This window comes from Anabrus simplex, chromosome 1 (assembly GCF_040414725.1).
Source record: "Anabrus simplex isolate iqAnaSimp1 chromosome 1, ASM4041472v1, whole genome shotgun sequence".
Taxonomy (NCBI): domain Eukaryota; kingdom Metazoa; phylum Arthropoda; class Insecta; order Orthoptera; family Tettigoniidae; genus Anabrus; species Anabrus simplex.
The window spans coordinates 1,135,732,278-1,135,752,304 of record NC_090265.1 but is presented as its reverse complement, the minus strand read 5'-3'; the positions used below and the strand labels follow the sequence as shown (position 1 = coordinate 1,135,752,304).

Genomic DNA, 20,027 nt, shown 5'->3' with positions numbered 1-20,027 from the left:
CCCGTATTCGTTTGTGGATGGATTTCACTTCCTCTATCCTAGGCCTAGAGATACTTAGTTCACTACAGATCAGATAGTGATCTATAACATCAAAACAGATTTCCTGAATTCGAAGTCAGTAAAGATATAGTCTATTATGGATCTGGTACCCGTACCCTCCCATGTGTAACGGTGAATAGCCTTATGCTTGAAGAATGTATTCTTAACTGCTAAACCCATACTAGCACAGAAGTCCAGCAAACACACTTCCCATTCCTATTAGCTTCCATATCTTCCCCAAATTTACCAATCACCCTTTCGTATCCTTCAGTTCTATTTCCAACTCTTGCATTGAAATCGCCATTAGCACTATCCTATCCTTGTTGTTGACCCTGACTACGATGTCACTCAATGCACAATTGTCGTCCTAATTCTTCCAAGTGCCAAATCTACCCACATCATTCACTCATTTACGTGGCTAACAGAAACTAGCCCACACTCTGCCCTTCCCTTTTTAACACCTGTCAAATACACTTTATAATATCTTACATCTTCCTAGTTATCTCCCCTTACCCAAATATCACCTACTCCTAGCACATCCAGATGCATCCTTTTTGCTGACTCAGTCTCTACTTTCTTTCTTCCATAAGCCCCATTAATATTGGTAGCTCCCCATCGAATTCCATTTTGTTCACCAAGTTGTTACCAAGGAGTCCCTTGCCTGTCAAACGGGAGTGGGACTCCATTACTCCCATAGGTCCGAGACTTGCTTAAAATGTTTTGAACTCGATAAATTCATGAAGCAGGACTACCCTACTTACACCTAGTTCAAATGAGGATCTCTCCTCTAACGGGTTAGGGACTGCCGGTAGATTGCATAGTCCTAGCTGCCTGAGCTATGACTCAGGGCTATGACTCAGAATATGTCTAAGATGCCTACTCCCATTCCGTAGCAACTGGTATCCCGACTCTCAGGACCACTTATTGGGCCACTCAGCCACTGCCCATGGTTCACGAACTAGGACGTGACTACAGTAACCCACACCATGAACCAATAATGCATAAATGTTTATTCATCTCTTGGGCCTGTATTGATAACACGGTTGAAGTCAAAGTCTATATTTATTTATTATTGTCTGCCTGCTCTGCTCTTAGACCAGCAGTACCGTACTAATAGCATTACATTAGTAATGACAGTGAGAAATATATATCAACAGATTCAGGATTAGATTTGGCCATAAATGTGGACAATGGAGTGGTGGTGATAGTGATGATATACCAAGTGATGATATACTCAGTAGAAAATAATGACAACAATCTTCAAGTGTACCATTTAGATAAAACTTTTGACTTCTCGCTGTGTTCAAGGTATCATAATGGAATAGGCTGAAAAAAGTCTGCTTACCACTACAGGTCCGTCTTTCAAGTCAAACAAAGAAGTTTTATTGAACCAAGGACCACAGGTTGCACCACGTCATCAATAAACACAAGGATTTCAAAAGATTTATGGTATACCTTATGATGTAAAATACATAAACACCTTTTAATACCTTTTAAATTATGTAGGTAAGGGTTCTTGTGTTGTAAGAAATGCTGTAGTATAAGAGATACAATAGAGCAAAGACAACTCATATTAAATCAACAGTTTCATATTAAGTCTAAAATATTTTATTTCACAATTCAAATATATACAGTGAACATAATATACATATATATATTATTGTACCTCACAAAATGATAACCGAGCACAATTTTAGCCATGAATGGGGGATGAAAGACGAGGAGGTGTGGCCATGTTGCGAGCAGCACGTGACTGTTGTTCACGTTTATACTCTTCAACCTGTTTCTCTAATTGCTCTTTCAGTACCAACAACTCTCTAGTACGCTGGCAGATAGGATCTTGCGGTCGCATACTAGGATTCCATCTACAGTAATACCCCTTCCACAATTTAATGTGCCGCATGCTAGCAATGGGCACCAACACATGTTGCTGAGCCCAGTATAGAGGGTTTCGATACGCATCTAGAGTTGAATTGGTGTATGACCAAAGGGACACTGTCTTCTGTTTAACACCCTCTGCTGCACGCTCACGGTCACTGAAACAAACAATAATTTGCTATCATACCACAGTTCACAAAAATTTCAACTCCATAAACGAGTTCTGAAAATCCAGTTTTCACGGAAAAAGGTCATTACGTGGTGCTCTGATTAATATATCACTTTCGCTGGTTTATGTACACCCCTCTTAGCACAGTCAAATGAAAGTGACTGATAAGATAAATATGTCACAGTTTTACTTCATTCTGTACGTACTTGTTCATTAGACATAGTTGTTTAAGTTATAAGGTAATGTAACTCACTGTCAATTTAATGAGAAAGAGGTTCCCTTGTAATGAGGAAATCTAATGCAGTGTTCTCAAATATAGCACATTCTGAGATCCAATGTTTCTGTTAAACAAAGGATATGTAAAGATGTTTTAAGGATGTAAATCCAAACTCCATGGCGCAACAGCCCGAAAGTGCCATGGCCTACCAAGCAACTGCTACGCAGCCCAAAGGCCTGCAGATTTTGAGGTGGTGTGTGGTCAGCACAACAAATTCTCTCGGCCGTTATTGTTGGCTTTCTAGACTGGAGATGCTATCTCACCATCAGATGTCTCCTCAATCAAAATCACGAAGACTGAGTTGACCTCACACCAGCTCTCAGATTCATGTAAAAATCCCTCACCTGGCTGGGAATCAAACCCAGGGCCTCCAGATAAGAGGCAAGCACGCTATCCTAACACCGCAGGGCCAGCTTCAGGATTGTACCATATGAAAAAAATACTTGATCTGACAGAGACTAGCTCTATCACCATCTTATAAGCTAAGAACAGCTAATGTTTTACCAAATTTGTGTTGGTACAATTCATCCCTGCAGAGGATACCTTTGATGAAACAGCATAAGGCTATCAACAAGAAGCAGAGTATCAACTCGATTGAATAGGACGAGAAATGGCTCAATATTGTCTTTTCCAATCATATTTCTGTTTAGATGAAAGTGATGAGTGCATGGTTGTCCGGCAATGGCCTGGCAAGAGGCATAAGTGCAATATATTCGCACAAGGCATCTCATATCAATATGGGGCATTTCATATCAACTTAAAAAATTATTGACTGCAATGCAATGGATATGAAAATACCCACACCATTACCAGTACGTCTGACATTTGCAAAATATTCAGGATTTTAGATGTTAAAGTATTCAAGCTCTTTAGGCTTTTTCAACTGTGAAATTACTAGTGTCTCACCCTAGTGCAGCAGTGGGCTTGTCAGTTGGATTGCTACACATCCAACACTCTGGTGGCTAGTGTGTGGGACCACCATTGCAAGAGTTGTATTACAACTCCCACAGTGTTTTACTAATTGTCAATTTATATATATGTGATGCTCTCCAGGAAATCATACCTCAAGTCACGTGACAAAAATTTATGCTGTGAAGGAAAAACAATTACAGAGTTTTTCTGATGTTCCCAACTAATCTATACATTAATACAATCAATACATATATACATTATTGATTAGGTGGGAACATTAGAAAAACTATAATTGTGAGTTGAAAACCATCAATATGGAAAAATGAAGCTAATCACACATGACATGAAGGAAAAAGGCAAAAAGGGCAAGAAATACACATTTAAATATTTGAACACCATCTGTTAGCCTTATCCTGAAACTATGTGATGAAAATGATGACAATGATGTCACCATACAGTAAAGCCTTCAAGATAACCTTGGAAACATGCTGTGCAGTCTAACAAAACCACACTTAAGTTGCAGTGAAAATTTAACTCTGGCGACTTACGGTATGGTTTCTTCAATGATGTTCCTACATTGTCTTCCTGTACTAAAATAAAAAACAACCAGCTTGTGCATCTTGTGCATCAAGATAATGTATGGTTGCAATCACAAACTCGTTTACTGGGCTGCGTATTTTAGAATGAGTAATTTCAACTAAGGTGGACTGCCTGGACTTAGTGCTGTGATTTGTTTCTTCATGCCGACAACTGCATTGCACAAAATAAAAATAACATTGTCATGTAGATAGTTATGTCAGGTTTACATGAAGAAATGATGATTTCTTTTCTGCCAGTGGGTCACATGAAATTTTCTTGTGACTGGGCTTTTGGACTCGTGAAAAGGAAGTACCACTTGACACTCACTTCTTTTCTGACAGATATTGTTTCAGTCACTGAAGATAGCATCCTCAGTAAAAACTTAACAAAGCTGTCATCATCGGAAAAGAAACTGGTGAGCTGTTATTAAATATGTATGACTAGCAAATGGTTGGAAAATTTTCCTTAGATCACATCTTTCAATTATTTTACTATGAAAAAATATTCTTTATGTGTTAACAAAAATTGGATGGTCCAACTTGTGAAGATTTGCGAGCCAAATATTCTTCCTCAGAACCTATCTAAAAAGTTGGAAGTAAAAGGCATGACTGCAGAAAAGACAAAATATCTGTTTGACAGCATTCGAGATTATTGCACAGCTGAAACAAGGGATTTGTAGTGGCCACGGCAGGGTGACATTATGGTCACTGAACCTGAGCAAAATAGCGAGATGGATTGTGTGCATAAAAGGAAAAGACATACATAATTAAGACATAGGGCCTGGCTCCATGGCTAAATGGTTAGCGTGCTGGCCTTTGGTCACAGGGGTCCCGGGTTCGATTCCCGGCAGGGTTGAGAATTTTGACCATCATTGGTTAATTTCGCTGGCATGGGGGCTGGGTGTATGTGTTGTCTTCATCATCATTTCATCCTCATCACAACGCGCAGGTCACCTACAGGTGTCAAATAGAAAGACCTGCACCTGGCGAGCCGAACATGTCCTCGGACACTCCCGGCACTAAAAACCATACGCCATTTCAAGAGACATAGGATTTGTAAGCATATTTTGTCTGCCGATACGTACACCTCCAAAACTGACAAGGAAATGAGTTTGAAGGTGAAATTGGACAAATTATTAAGTTTAATAGTGCATGCATATGAATATTTGCATATATTTGAGATTAGTGCACATATGTCAAGTTTTTTATTTATTGTGCATGTTTTCGACTTTTATTATGCGTATTTTAACATGTTTTACAAGTAGTCTAATGAAAATGTACAATAATTAATGCCGTAAACTCTTTCGGCAATAAAACAGTTCAAAAGGAACTGGAACCTATCAAGACACACTTCCAAATTACACTAGAAACAATCAAGAAGCTAGAAACAAGTGGATTGCGTCTTGGTGATTAGCTGGACATTATGGAGAACGTGAAGTGTGAACTGGAAAGTATCGCAGGAAATGACGGACTCCGTCTGCAAACAAAATATCATGATGTCCTTAAACGAAATCCAGGCTACATCATGGTAGCTAAAAACAAATATTTGGCTGGTGATGATAATATGGATCTACCAAAATGTTAAACACTTACACTCGCTCCCGAATTCAAGTACTGTCCTATCACATCCGTAGATGTAGAGAGATCATTCTTCGCATCGACGCTGGTTTTAACAGTCAAATGCCACAGATTTATACCAGAAAACTTCGAGAAGATTGTTGTAGTGTACTGCAAAGCAAATTATGGACAGGAAAAATAGGGTGTGCAATGTAAAATGGAAAGAGGAATTTGTATTTAAGTGTTCTTCAGGTTTGTGTTGGATTTTTTTTTTTTTTTTTTATTTTTTTTTTTTTTACACAGTTTTCTTCAAATTTACTAACTGATTTAACATGTGTATTAACACACTGTATCTTATCTAGGAGATGCGTGCATATTGTCAACAGTGAACAATGATAGATTGATACGTTTCACAAACTATGCATGGACTGTTTGTACTAGTGGAACAGCCGCAGTTGCAAGTAGTGTGATTTTTTATTTTTCATTCAGTTGTTTATTCATGATCATGATTTTATGTACTGGTGTGTGTGTGAATTAAATGAGTCTAGTAAAGGAATGTTACGTTTGCATGTCATACAAATGAAAATAAGTGCAAAAATAAGTGCACACTTAAATGCATATTTTACCACATTTTGCAGCATAGTTGCATGCTTATATTGGTGATTTATACAGCATATATAGCAAATCCGATGTCTAGTAATTAAGAACATTCCAGAAAAATTAGCAATAGTTCAGTTTTGTTACTTCACGATGTAATGTAAATCCTTAATTGGATACTGACTGTGTAGTTTCAAAACTATCTTTTAAAATATTAAATAATAATGTTATTTGCTTTACGTCCCACTGACTACTCTTTTACGGTTTTCGGAAACGCCGAGGTGCCGGAATTTACTACCGCAGGAGTTCTTTTACGTGCCAGTAAATCTACCGACACGAGGCTGTCGTATTTGAGCACCTTCAAATACCACCGGACTGAGCCAGGATCGAACCTGCCAAGTTGGGGTCAGAAGGCCAGCGCCTTAACCGTCTGAGCCACTCAGCCCGGCTTTTAAAATATTAAACAATATTATTATTATTATTATTATTATTATTATTATTATTATTATTATTATTATTATTATTATTATTATTATTATCTTTTTTGTACATCTTAAGACAGAACGTCTGTGTATATGAGTATCGCAAGACTAAAACTTCCTGTTCCACTTTTTCCAAATTTTGAGCAAGTTAACATTTAATTTATGGAGAATAAAACTCCTAAATATTTATGAAAATTATTTTAGTACGCAAAGCTGATATTCCTTTATCAAATAAAACTAGAGACTTCTGCTTTTCACAAAAATGACTGCAAATTTACCAACTATCAATATATAAAATAAACGAAGTATGAGAATTTCAGACTTGAGGTATGGTTTGCTGTCACATATGTAGATACAGTAGAACCTCTTATGAACAAATCTCGGGGATTCGATATCTGTTGCTTAAATAGGGATCAACGCTATTTGGAGGAAGATTGGCTTTGCCTCAATAAATGAGAAAATGTGTCAGATGTCTCCAATGGTATGGCCACATCATACGCGGAGCTCCTCACACCATCACCAATACTGTCTACCATCTTCAAGTCACTGAAAGGCCAAAACAAAGATGGCAAGATGCCATTAACACAGACATAAGAGCACTCCACACATAGCATAATGATGTTTTCGATCGCAGGAAATGGTGTTCCTTGATCCAATCAAGCGGACCCTACACCAGTAGCATAAACGCTTAGAAATAGGTCACATGGCCCAATACTTGGAAGGAAGATGATGATGATGATGAAATAGAAGGTCATAATCGATATATCTCGAAAAGTATAATTTATTTATAAGCATGATAATCTTTTAGGATTTTGCTGTGACACAGGAAAGTTAAATGCTTCAGGAGAAAGAACATGTCTATCCATAATAAAGACCTCTCTATCAATGACAGTTTGCAAGTGATATTCTCATTTGCCACCACATGGCTCAATGTGTGCTAGCCTTCCAAGTAGGAAGTGAGCCATACGATGATAGAGTATCACTTACATGACGCACAGGTCGCCTATGGTCGTCAAATCAAAAGACCTGCACCTGGTGAGCTGAAAATGTCCTCGGACACTCCCAGCACGAAAAACCATACGCCATTTCATTTATTTTTTTCCAATACACCAATGGTGAAGTTCAAACCATCATTGTCAGAGAAGTCTTTGTCCTGGACAAATGTATTTTTTCTTCTGAAAATGTTGAGCAAAGTCTCCACAAAGAATTTCTCTTTTTCTTTAACATGGCAAAATCCCAAAAGATTGTCATGTCTATTAATACAGGCCGTGAAAGCATCAATCTAATTTATTTATATCACCCGCAAATTTCCATTATAAAAATTCACATTTTAAATCCATGTAAAATCTGTGCATTAAAAGCAGAGTTTTCTGTAAAGTGGAAATAAATAAATAAATTAAATAAATAACTCACCTGTTGAAGAGGAACGTCCCAAACCGACAGGAGTAAAGATGATCCAAGATTGTTGTCAGAAAATATTCATTGAACTCAAATGCGTTGGGAAACTGAGTAGTAATCTGCCATACACAGTCCACGAACTGGAGGAACACTGGTGAACGATCTGCATCTGAGTGATGGTCATCCCCATGGCCTATTCGCTAAATACAAAGAGAAACACACTCAAGCATCATCACAGACATTTAGAACTTATCTCAAGCTAATTTCACATTATCAAGTATTGCAGAAAAGGACTATTATTACAGTAAATTACTGTTACTAGGTTGACTGAAGAAGTATTTTCCAATAAATGTTGTCATATGTCTCTGAGTTGCTAGGCATCAAGTAATTTGTTTCTGTTATTGGTACATTTTGAAGAATAATTCATGATGAGCAAATATATTTCACTATATCTGTTTACAATGTACTCTAAATAAACCTGAAACCTGACCTACAAGGATATTTCTTTTGATCTCATGCAGCTATATAGCCAAGATCTTGCTGAACATGTACAGGTGGCTTGTGATAGTTCAAGAAGTAGGACGTGGTGAAAGATGGTATTTACCAATGCTGAAACAGCCAACATGTTAATGGTGAATGGAGAATGCTGTTCGTTCTTGTGCTTTGCACGCAGAATGATATCCCAATAGACGTCACACAATTCTACAATTATTTGTGAATCTCTTCAACCATATGTGAAACTGGAAGTATAGAGAAAAACCTACAACCTGTTTTCCAGTCAATGACCGGGTCAGGGATGGAATGAACGAAACCCCCATCTTGCGGCGAGGATAGGAATTGTGCCGGCTGCCGAAGCCTGTCGCACTCCTCTGAGGCAATGATTAATGACTGACAGGTGAAATGAAATGATAGTGGAGAGTATTGCTGGAATGAGAGATTGACAGGGAAAACCAGAGTACCCAGAGAAAAACCTACCCTGCCTCTGCTTTGTTCAGCACAAATCTCACATGGAGTGACTGGGATTTGAACCATGGAACCCAGCGGTGAGAGGCCGATGCACTGCCGTCTGAGCCACAGAGGCTACCAAACTGGAAGTATAACACCTAGAAAACCTAACAGAAACAAACAAGTGACTGGAGAAAAGGGTGAAATTAATGTTCTAGTTGCTGCTGCACATTAGTTTCTGTGTAACCGTACGAGGAAGTGATATGAGTCAAGCAAGTGTACTACGCGTTCTCCACCATCATAAGTTCCATCTGTATCATGTCTCTCTCCATCAAGAGCTGCATGGAAATTATTTTGAGAATCGTATAAACATTTGTACAAGGGCATTAAGATAAGATACACCAGATTTATCATGTATCTTGTTTAGTGATGAAGCAATATTTACAAATCATGGCCAAGTAAACCTCCGGAACATACACTACTGGTCCGTAAACAATCCCACTGGCTTTGTTAGGTGGAACGTCAGTGTACATAAGGATTTTTTTTTTTGGCTTTATGTCACCGACACAGAGAGGTCTTATGGCGACGATGGGATAGGAAAGGCCTGGGAGTAGGAAGGAAGTGGCCATGGCCTTAATTAAGGTACAGCCCCAGTATTTGCCTGGTGTAAGAATGGGAAACCACCGAAAACAATCTTCAGGGTTGCCGACGGTGGGGTTCGAACCCAATATCTCCTGGATGCAAGCTCACAGCTGCACGTCCCTAACCGTACAGCCAACTCACCCGGTCCCTGGAGTTCAAGTGTGATGTGTGGAATAATGAACCATCAGCTTATAGGTCCTTTTTTTTTTAAATAAATTTATTTTTCAATAATAGCGCATAATCAAAGTAAAATAATTTCCCACCTTGCCACAGAAGAAGTTGAAAATGTCCTCCACCTGCATCTACACATTTCTGGCTTCATCTACAGAAATTTTCATTCGTACACAGTAGTTCATCTACCTAGATAGCCTCAATTTCTCTCATGATATTTTGAGTTCATCTACATTGTGAGGGTTTGTTGCATAAGCCTTATTTTTCAATTTTTCCCATAAATAAAAATCGCAAACCGTAAGATCTGGGGATTTTGTGGGCTACAATGGTTTACTAATTACTCTGTTGTAAAAAATTTCCTCAATTAAACTTAATGACTCATTAGCCGTATGCGTGGTTGCTGAGTCTTGCTGGAAATATCCAGACTGTCATTCAATGTCTGTCAATTGTTAAAAAATGGTACGAGAATGTCATTCCTATATCTCTGCCCAGTGATTGTGGTTTCAAAAACTATAGGTCCTATTATCCTGTCTGCAGTTACTGCCGCCAACACTCCCATTTTCACACTGTAGATGAACTCAAACAAAACATCACGAGAGAAATTGAGGCTATCTCGGTAGATGAATCAGGTGGAGGACTTTTTCAACATCTTCTGTGACAAGGTGAGGAATTATTTTACTTTGATTATGCGTTATTATGTGTGCTTGTTATTTATATGCGATTCATACGGGCGCTCTCCCGGCCCCAAGCTCAGTGAGTTGCCATGTGCTCGTCTGACCAGCTCGCCCATCTACCCACTGTGCTGAGCCGGCCAGCCGGCCCCACTTTGAGTGAAAGACCCTGTATATAAAATTTTATGATTTTTTCCCTGCTTTGTCAATTTCTGTGTAGTTTCTATGTTTGATCTTAATATGTGTTTTGTTGTCAGTAATGTTTACATTGGATTTAGTTTGTAAATTTTGTCAGTAATGCAAACCTCAGTTTGTATAACATTTTTTTAAATGGTTAATATGCTTTTTTTAAATATGTGATGCTCTCCACAAAACCATACTGTAAGTCAGAAAATCTCAGTAGGAGAATTCACAGTTTCCCACAAGTCCAACCCATCGTCCACGCCATGGGAGATGGGCAACAACAAAAGGTAGGGAATAGCCTGTGGGGGTGAAGTACACTGGGGACCACGTATGTCCCCAGACTGCTATAACTGTAAAGGCCCTACAGGAATCCTGAAAAAACTGGTGGCTAACCGGGCTCTGGTGAATTCACGGCAGGCCTAACAAGTTGGTGATGGATATTAACTTGCTTTCAAGGAAACAAGGAATGATAAGCCGGACTGATGTAACAGACGACCCTGGCGAGGAACAGGATTACAAATTGGTACACTGAACATACGAACATTAACTGGAAAAGTAGAAGAGGTTGTAGACATGATGGAAAGAAAAAACTGGATGTATTAGGGCCGGCAGAGACTAAATGGAGGGGGGAAGGTAAGAGAGAGCTGCGGAATGGTTTTTGGTTGTACTGGATAGGAAATGATGAAGGAAAGCGAGATGGAGGAGGAGTGGTGGTGGGAAATGGATTGAAAGAGGAAGTAAAGGGGATAAGTGACAAGTTGATGAAAGTCAAAATAACAATTAAAGGAAAATGTTGGGAAATAGTGTAAGCTCCACAAGTAGGATGCACGCAACAGGATAATGATGACTTTGAGGAAGAATTGGAGAGACAGTTGAATGGCCACAACAACACAGTAATGGGAGACTTGAATGTCCATGTACGCATGGAAAGGAAGGGATATGAGAAGGTACTTTAAAAAAAAGGATGGGGAAATAGGAATACATAGGGGTAAAAGCTACTGGATTTATGCAGAAGTGGGATGATGATTGGGAACTCATGGTTCAAGAAGAGAGAAAACAATCTGATAACCTGGTATAGCACGGACTGGTCTAGGAAATCCATTGTGTATTACATGATCTAGACTGTGAAATGAAGAGGAATGTTACAGATGTAAGGGTAATAGCATCAGAGGTCCTAGATAGACATCACAGAGTACTGGTGATGAAACTGAAGACAATGAAGGACAGAGAAGCAAGAAAAACTTACCAAAGTATGGAAACTGCAGGAGAAGAAAACCAAGGAAGAATACCAGGAAAAAATAAGACAACTTGTCAACAGATGATACAAAAGCAGGAGAGGAGGAATGGGAATGGTTCAAGACTATGCTAGTAAAAGCTGCAGAGGAAGTTTGTGGGAGCACTGGTACCAGGAAAAGATGCAAGGAGACCCCATGGTGGAACGACAGAGTCAAAGTGGCGGTTGGGGAGGAGAATAAAGCTTTTAGAGTGGGGTTTCAACAGAGGCTGACAGAGACGAGACAAGACAAGAATACAAAGACCAAAAAAGGAAGAAACTAAAAAGGTTGTAACATAGGAGAAAAAAAATGGATGGAAAAGTGGACTAACATGATGGAAGAAGATAGTAAAGGAAATAAAAAAGTACTGAATGGAACGGTCAAGAGTAAGAGGAACGGCATGAGGAAAGATGTTATGATAGATTTGAAAAAATAGAAATGAAGTGCAGGAAAAAGAGAAACTCAACGGAATGTGGAAGGAGTATTTTGAAGGTTTACTAAACCCAGAAGGATGCACTGAGGAGGGAAGTGTAAGTATGGAGGAAGGAAGAAACCTGGAAAAAGAAAAAGACTTAACATTGGCAGAAGTGGAGGTAGCACTGGACAAGATTTAAGGAGAGAAAGTCCCAGGTTTAGATGAAGTGAGTATTGAGATGGTGAAGGCAGGAGGAGAGATAGGGAAACAGTCACTTCATCGTGTGATGACAGTAGTATGGAAGGACAGGAAGATACCTGAAGACTGGAAGAAGGGGATAATCATACCCATCTTCAAGAAGAGGAATGGGAAAGAGCTGAAAAACTATAGAGGAGTCACACTGATACATCACTATGCAAAGGTGTTTGAGAAGATTCTGGAGAACAGAATCAGAAACAGAGCGGAAGAAAAGTTAAAAGAAGAGCAGTATGGCTTCAGATCAGAAAGGTCCACAATAGACCTTATATTCGCAGTAAGATAACTACAAGAGCATCATTACGACTGGGCTAAGGGTCTACTGATTATCTTTTTGGACTCTGAGAAAGCATGATTGTGTATGCAGAAACAAGTTATGGGAAGTCTTACAGAATAAAGGTGTTGAGAAGCAGGCAATAGAAAGAGTGAGGGAGATGTACAATGGGAGTGTCAGTTGGGTGAAAGTACGAGGACTTTGTAGTAATGGACGAGTTAATGACAAAAATGGCAAGAAAAATTGGGGAAGGAAAAATGAAAGTGATGTTTGCCGATATTTTAAAAAATAACTTCTTAGGTAGGTTCTGTGGAAGATTATCTGCCTTGCAAATCTTCACAATTACAGTTGGTCCATCCAATTTTTGTTGACACATAAAAGTATATATGTATTTTTTTTTACATTAAAATGACTGAAAGATGTGATCTGAGGAACTTGTTTTCCAACCATGTTGCCAGCCATATATATTTACTAACAGCTCGCCAATTTCTTTTCAGATTATGACAGCTTTGTTAAGTTTTGACTCAGGGGTGCTGTCTTCAATGATCAAGATGGTATCTGTCAGAGAAGTATGTGTCATATGGTACTTCCTTTTCATGAGACCAAAAGTCCATGCAAACCTGACATAACTCTCCAAATAATAATGTTATTTTTATTTTGTGTGACACACTTGCCAGCATGAAAAAACAAATCACAGCATTATGACTAGGCTCCCGTGCGACCATATATTTCAGATTATGTTTGTAACATTAGCCGATAGAAGTCTGGAGCGTATACACAGGGCTCTTAGTTATGCTTAACACTGGGATTTCAAATGGAAAAAGAAGAAAGCTTTTGCTGCTAAGTGCGATTTTCATGGTGATGTACTTTTCAGAAGTTTCTTGACACTGTGAATGTTCATGTTTTAGCTCTTGAAGACATTACGCCCATCGTTAGACTCATGGGGAAAGTGTGTGGAGGAAAGGGAACCAGGGTAGAATCTTATCCAGGAATTAGGTTGAGGCAGATGTTGAGGAAAGTAGAAGAGATGGAAGAGGGGAAGGAGAAGGTGGTACCGTAGTGTTTCACGTTGGTACCAACAACGTAAGGCAAGCTGATATAAGTACCAACATAGTTGGAGATGTGTGGGATCTGGTAAATGCAGCACGGGTGAAGTTTAAGAAAGCGGAGATTGTTATTAGTGGAATACTGTGTAGGAGGGATACTGACTGGAGGGTGATTGGGGATTGAAATGAGACTATGGAGTGGGTATGTGGGAAACTGGGAGTGAAATTTCTAGATCCTAATGGGTGGGTAGGAGATAGGGATCTGCGCTCAGATGGCCTTCATTTAAACCGCAGTGGTACGTATAAGTTAGGAAATTTGTTTGGAAGGGTAACAGGGAGGTACATTCAGGGAAACGGGATGACCTAGGGAGCGGTGATAAGGGAACAGGGAACTGGAAATCAAGCAGGGATGACATAAAATTGTTAGTGTTGAACTGTAGAAGTATTGTAAAGGAATAGAATTAAGTAATTTAATAGATATATATTTACCAGATATTGTAATAGGAGTTGAATCATGGCTGAGAAATGATATAATGGATGCAGAAATTTTCTCACCACACTGGAGTGTGTATCGTAGAGATAGGATAGGAATGGTGGGAGGGGGAGTGTTCATTATGGTGAAAGAAGAATTTGTAAGCTACGAAAAAGTTAAAGATGAGACACATGAAATTCTAGGTGTAAGGCTCATTTCTAAAGATAATAGGCAACTTGATATATTTGGAGTGTACAGATCAGGAAAGGGTAGCACTGACGCGGATTCAGAATTATTTGATAGGATAGTCAGCTATGTGGGAAACGACATGGAAAGAAATGCGATTGTAGTGGGAGATCTGAATTTGCCAGATGTCAATTGGGAAGGAAATGCGAACGACAGGAAGCACGACCAAAAAATGGCAAATAAGTTAATATGGGAAGGACAGCTGATTCAGAAAGTGATGGAACCAACCAGAGGAAAAAATATCCTGGATGTGGTGCTGATAAAACCAGATGAGCTCTATAGGGAAACTGAAGTAAACAGATGGTATTAGTGATCATGAAGCTGTTTTTGTGGTAGTTAAAAATAAATGCGATAGAAAGGAAGGTCTTAAAAGTAGGACTATTAGGCAGTACCATATGGCTGATAAAGCAGGCATGAGGTAGTTTCTAAAAAGTAACTGATCGGTGGAAAACTGTAAATAAAAATGTAAACAGACTCTGGGATGGGTTTAAAGAAATTGTTGAGGAATGTGAAAGCAGGTTTGTACCTTTAAGGGTGGTAAGGAATGGTCAAGACCCACCTTATTATAATAGAGAAATAAAGAGACTAAGAAGGAGGTGCAGACTGGAAAGAAATAGTTAGAAATGGCTGTGGAAGTAGGGAGAAATTGAAGGAACTTAAACTTACTAGAAAATTGAATCTAGCAAAGAAAGCAGCTAAGGATAACATGATGGCAAGCATAATTGGCAGTCATACAAATTTTAGTGAAAAATGGAAGGGTATGTATAGGTATTTTAAGGCAGAAACAGGTTCCAAGAAGGACATTCCAGGAATAATTAATGAACAGGGGGAGTGTGTATGTGAGGATCTTCAAAAGGCAGAAGTATTCAGTCAGCAGTATGTAAAGATTGTTGGTTACAAGGATAGTCGAGATAGAGGAGAAGACTAAGGCCAAAGAAGTAATAAAATTTACACATGATAACAATGACATTTACAGTAAGATACAAAAGTTGCAAACTAGAACAGCGGCAGGAATTGATCAGATTTCTGGGGATATACTAAAGACAATATAGTTCCATATCTGAAGTACTTATTTGATTATTGTTTGGTCGGAGGAGCTATACCAGATGAATGGAGAGTTGCTGTTGTAGCCCCTGTGTATAAAGGAAAGGGTGATAGACATAAAGCTGAAAATTACAGGCCAGTAAGTTTGACATGCATTGTATGTAAGCTTTGGGAAGGCATTCTTTCTGATTATATTAGACATGTTTGTGAAATTAATAACTGGTTCGATAGAAGGCAGTTCGGTTTTAGGAAAGGTTATTCCACTGAAGCTCAACTTGTAGGATTCCAGCAAGATATAGCAGACATCTTGGATTCTGGAGGTCAAATGGACTGTATCGCGATTGACCTGTCTAAAGCATTTGATAGGGTGGATCATGGGAGACTACTGGCAAAAATGAGTGCAACTGGACTAGACAAAAGAGTGACCAAATAGGTTGCTATATTTCTAGAAAATAGATCTCAGAGAATTAGAGTAGGTGAAGCTTTATCTGACCCTGTAATAATTAAGAGGGGAATTCCTCAACGCAGTATTATCGGACCTTTATGTTTCCTCATATATATATAAATGATATATGTAAAGGAGTGGAATCGGAGGTAAGGCTTTTTGCAGATGATGTTATTCTCTATAGAGTGATAAATAAGTTACAAGATTGTGAGCAACTGCAACGTGACCTCGAAAATGTTGTGAGATGGACAGCAGGCTATGGTATGTTGATAAACGGGGTTAAAAGTCAGGTTGTGAGTTTCACAAATAGGAAAAGTCCTCTCAGTTTTAATTACTGCGTTGATGGGGTGAAAGTTCCTTTCGGGGATCATTGTAGGTATCTGGGTGTTAATATACGGAAAGATCTTCATTGGGATAATCACATAAATGGGATTGTAAATAAAGGGTACAGATCTCTGCACATGGTTATGAGGGTGTTTAGGGGTTGTAGTAAGGATGTAAAGGAGAGGGCATATAAGTCTCTGGTAAGACCCCAACTAGAGTATGGTTCCAGTGTATGGGACCCTCACCAGGATTACCTGATTCAAGAACTGGAAAAAATCCAAAGAAGAGCAGCTCGATTTGTTCTGGGTGATTTCCGAACAAAGAGTAGCGTTACAAAAATGTTGCAAAGTCTGGGTTGGGAAGAATTGAGAGAAAGAAGAAGAGCTGCTTGACTAAATGGTATGTCCCGAGCTGTCAGCGGAGAGATGGCGTGGAATGACATTAGTAGACGAATAAGTTTGAGTGGCGTTTATAAAAGTAGGAAAGATCACATTATGAAGATAAAGTTGGAATTCAAGAGGACAAACTGGGGCAAATATTCATTTATAGGAAGGGGAATTGTATCATTTCAGATACAGTTAATGAGGAAAATGTTATTATTATTGGATATCTAAATGCGCAAGTTGGGGTAGACAGACTTGGGTACGAGAACATCACTGGTCCACATGGATTTGGACAAAGGAACCCAGAAGGAGAACAACTATTAGATCTGTGCAGAAGAAATGGTCTTATAATCAAAAATTCATTCTTCAAAAAAAGAGACAGTCACAGAATAACAAGGTACAGTTGGGATGGCCAGTATAGAACATTGATTGACTACGTAATCACAAATAAAGATGGTGGCAGGTACATCACAGATGTAAAGGCCATCCCTAGTGAAAGCATGGACAGTGACCACAGACTGTTGGTAGTAGACTTCAAACATAAGGCAAATGAAACGCAGAAACTTATTACGAAAAAACCAAGGGTTAAAACTTGGAAGTTGCAAGAAGTCCAAATAAAGGAAGAATACAAACTAAGGATTCAACAGAGTTTGCCGAAGTGTGAAGGAACCAGCGTTAATGAAGAAAGGAAGGCCTTCAAAGACACCTTTGTGGGAGAAGCCAAAAACCTATGTGGAGTTACAAGTTCTATCAAAAGAAATAAGGAGACACCATGGTGGAATGATAGAGTGAAAACAGCGGTGAAAGAAAGAAACCAAATAAAGAAGGCACTGGACAAGGAAAAACATAAACAGGGACAAGAACGAAATGAACAAGAAATACAAAGACTTCAAGGAGTATACAGGAACAAGAAACTTGCTGTAAAGAACATTGTAAGGGAAGAAAAAGAGAAGAAATGGAATGAGTTTGCAGACAAACTGGAAGAGGACAGTAGAGGAAATATGAAATTGCTATACAGAGTAGTGAAAAACAAGCGAAGGGATCAAGAGACCATAAAAGCAATAGAACGTGATGAAGGAACTCTGGCACAAGAAGAGGGAGAAATTAAACAAGAACTCAAGATCTATTTCGAAAAGCTGCTGAATGGAGATACAGAAAACGTAACAACGGATAGAGGAGAGCCAAGCCGAGGAACCACAACTGAACCACCAATTACATGGCTTGAGGTTGAAAATGCGCTCAAGAGCATGAAGAAAGGAAAGGCAGTGGGCATACACGAACTAAGTGCAGATATGCTGAAAGCAACAGGAATTCCAGGAATCCAGTGGCTCTACAGACTGCTCAACAAGATATGGGAGGAAAATACTATTCCTGAGGACTGGAAGATGGGCATCATTGTACCTCTGTTCAAGAAAGGAAGCCGACGAAAATGTACTAATTACCGTGGTATCACACTACTGTCTCATGTCCTGAAAATATTGGAAAAAATAATAGAGACCAGAATCAGAGATATTGTTGAACCAATTTTGGAAGAAGAGCAGTATGGTTTCAGACCAGGAAGGTCAACTACAGACCTTATATTTGCAATTAGGATGCTAATGGAAAAATACTGGGAGAAGAACAAGCCTTTATTTTTAATATTTTTGGACATTGAGAAAGCATACGATAGTGTACCAAGGGAAAGAATTTGGCAATGCATGAAAGAACTTCAAGTGCGAGACAGCCTTATAGACAAAGTGAAAATGTTGTATAGTGGAAACAGAAGGTGTATTCAAGTAGGATGTGGTTTGTCGGACTGGTTTGAAACAAAGAGAGGAGTGCAGCAGGGCAGCTCATTGTCACCACTTCTATTTATTATTGTAATGGATGTAGTAATGAAATCTATTAAAAGGAAAGAACATGGAGATATCAAAGCCTTCACATTTGCAGATGATGTTGCGATCTGGAGTGACTTAGAAGAGGAATTGGGAGAGAGAATACAAAGCTGGAATGAGGAGTTTAAGAAATATGGTTTAAACATCAGCAAGACCAAGACGGTGGTGATGAAAGTGTATGGGGAAGGAGCAGAACCAATAGTCATGTTAAATGAAGCTCAACTGGACAACGTTCCAGTTTTCAAATACTTGGGTAGCGTTATATCAAATGACAACCTAGCAAAACATGAGGTGAACAATCGAATCAATAAGGCAACACAATTTTACCATCAGGTAAGACACCTGCTGTGGGATGAGCAAATACCCATGAAAACAAAAATGACATTGTACAAGTCCTATTATACACCAATTCTTACATACAGTCTCGAAACCACAACACTGACCAATAGAGATAATTCCAAACTTCAGGCAGCTGAAATGAAATTCCTACGCACTATGATCCAGAAAACCAGGAAAGACAAGATTAGGAATGAGAAAATTAGAGAAGAAGTAGGAATAGATGATTCTCTCCTCAATAAGATTCAGATATCAAGACTGAAGTGCCAGGATGCCAGTAAACAGAACTGCAAGGAAGGAATTTGACAGAAAGGTAGAAGGAAGACGACCCGTGGGAAGGCCACAAAGGAAATGGATAGATTTAGTTAAGAGCGATGTACTGCTGAGAGGTCATGATTGGGACAAGTTGGTGGAGGAAGAATGGTACAAGGACAGGATGAGATGGAGGAGGCTCATATACCACACCCGGGAAACTGGAGATGGTTTAGGATGATGATGATGATGATGACGATGATGATGATGATGATGATGAGGAAGGGGAGTTAGGGATTGGAATATCTTACCAAGGGAGACGTTCAATAAATTTCAAATTTCTTTGAAATCATTTAGGAAAAGGCTAGGAAAGCAACAGACAGGGAATCTGCCACCTGGGCGACTGCCCTAAATGCAGATCAATATTCATTCATTCATTCATTCATTCAGGAAAAAAAAAAATCTAAATGAGTATAAAATAGAGTCATAATTACTAAAAAGTTTTGATGAATACTAAAAAATTAGCAATAATGGGTGAAAAAAATGGAAAAAAGGGAAACTGATGAAAATGAGTGTGAGAACATAAGTGACAAGGCAAATTCAGACAATGAAATACCTAGGTATTATCCATGGGATTAATCATCAGAATTTGGCAGAAAATCACTGATAGTGATAAAAGCAAGCAGGAAAATGGATAAAAGGAATTTATATATATATATTTTTTTTTTTTGCTAGGGGCTTTACGTCGCATCGACACAGATAGGTCTTACGGCGACGATGGGATAGGAAAGGCCTAGGGGTTGGAAGCGGCTGTGGCCTTAATTAAGGTACAGCCCCAGCATTTGCCTGGTGTGAAAATGGGAAACCACGGAAAACCATTTTCAGGGC

General features: G+C 38.9%; 1 protein-coding gene across 2 annotated transcripts in view; it reads right to left on the bottom strand.

Moving 5' to 3' along the window:
- Positions 1 to 1,631: 1,631 nt before the first annotated feature.
- The window catches only part of mtm (myotubularin), a 138,024-nt gene continuing 119,628 nt past the window's right edge, over positions 1,632 to 20,027 (bottom strand). For both annotated transcript variants that reach the window (XM_067137365.2, XM_067137364.2), the window contains 2 exons: positions 7,903 to 8,087; positions 1,632 to 2,075 (listed from right to left, as the gene is read on the bottom strand). In XM_067137365.2, the coding sequence (XP_066993466.1) occupies positions 1,733 to 2,075; positions 7,903 to 8,087 (528 nt within the window). In that variant the 3' untranslated portion in view covers positions 1,632 to 1,732. The remainder of the gene's footprint in view (positions 2,076 to 7,902; positions 8,088 to 20,027) is intronic.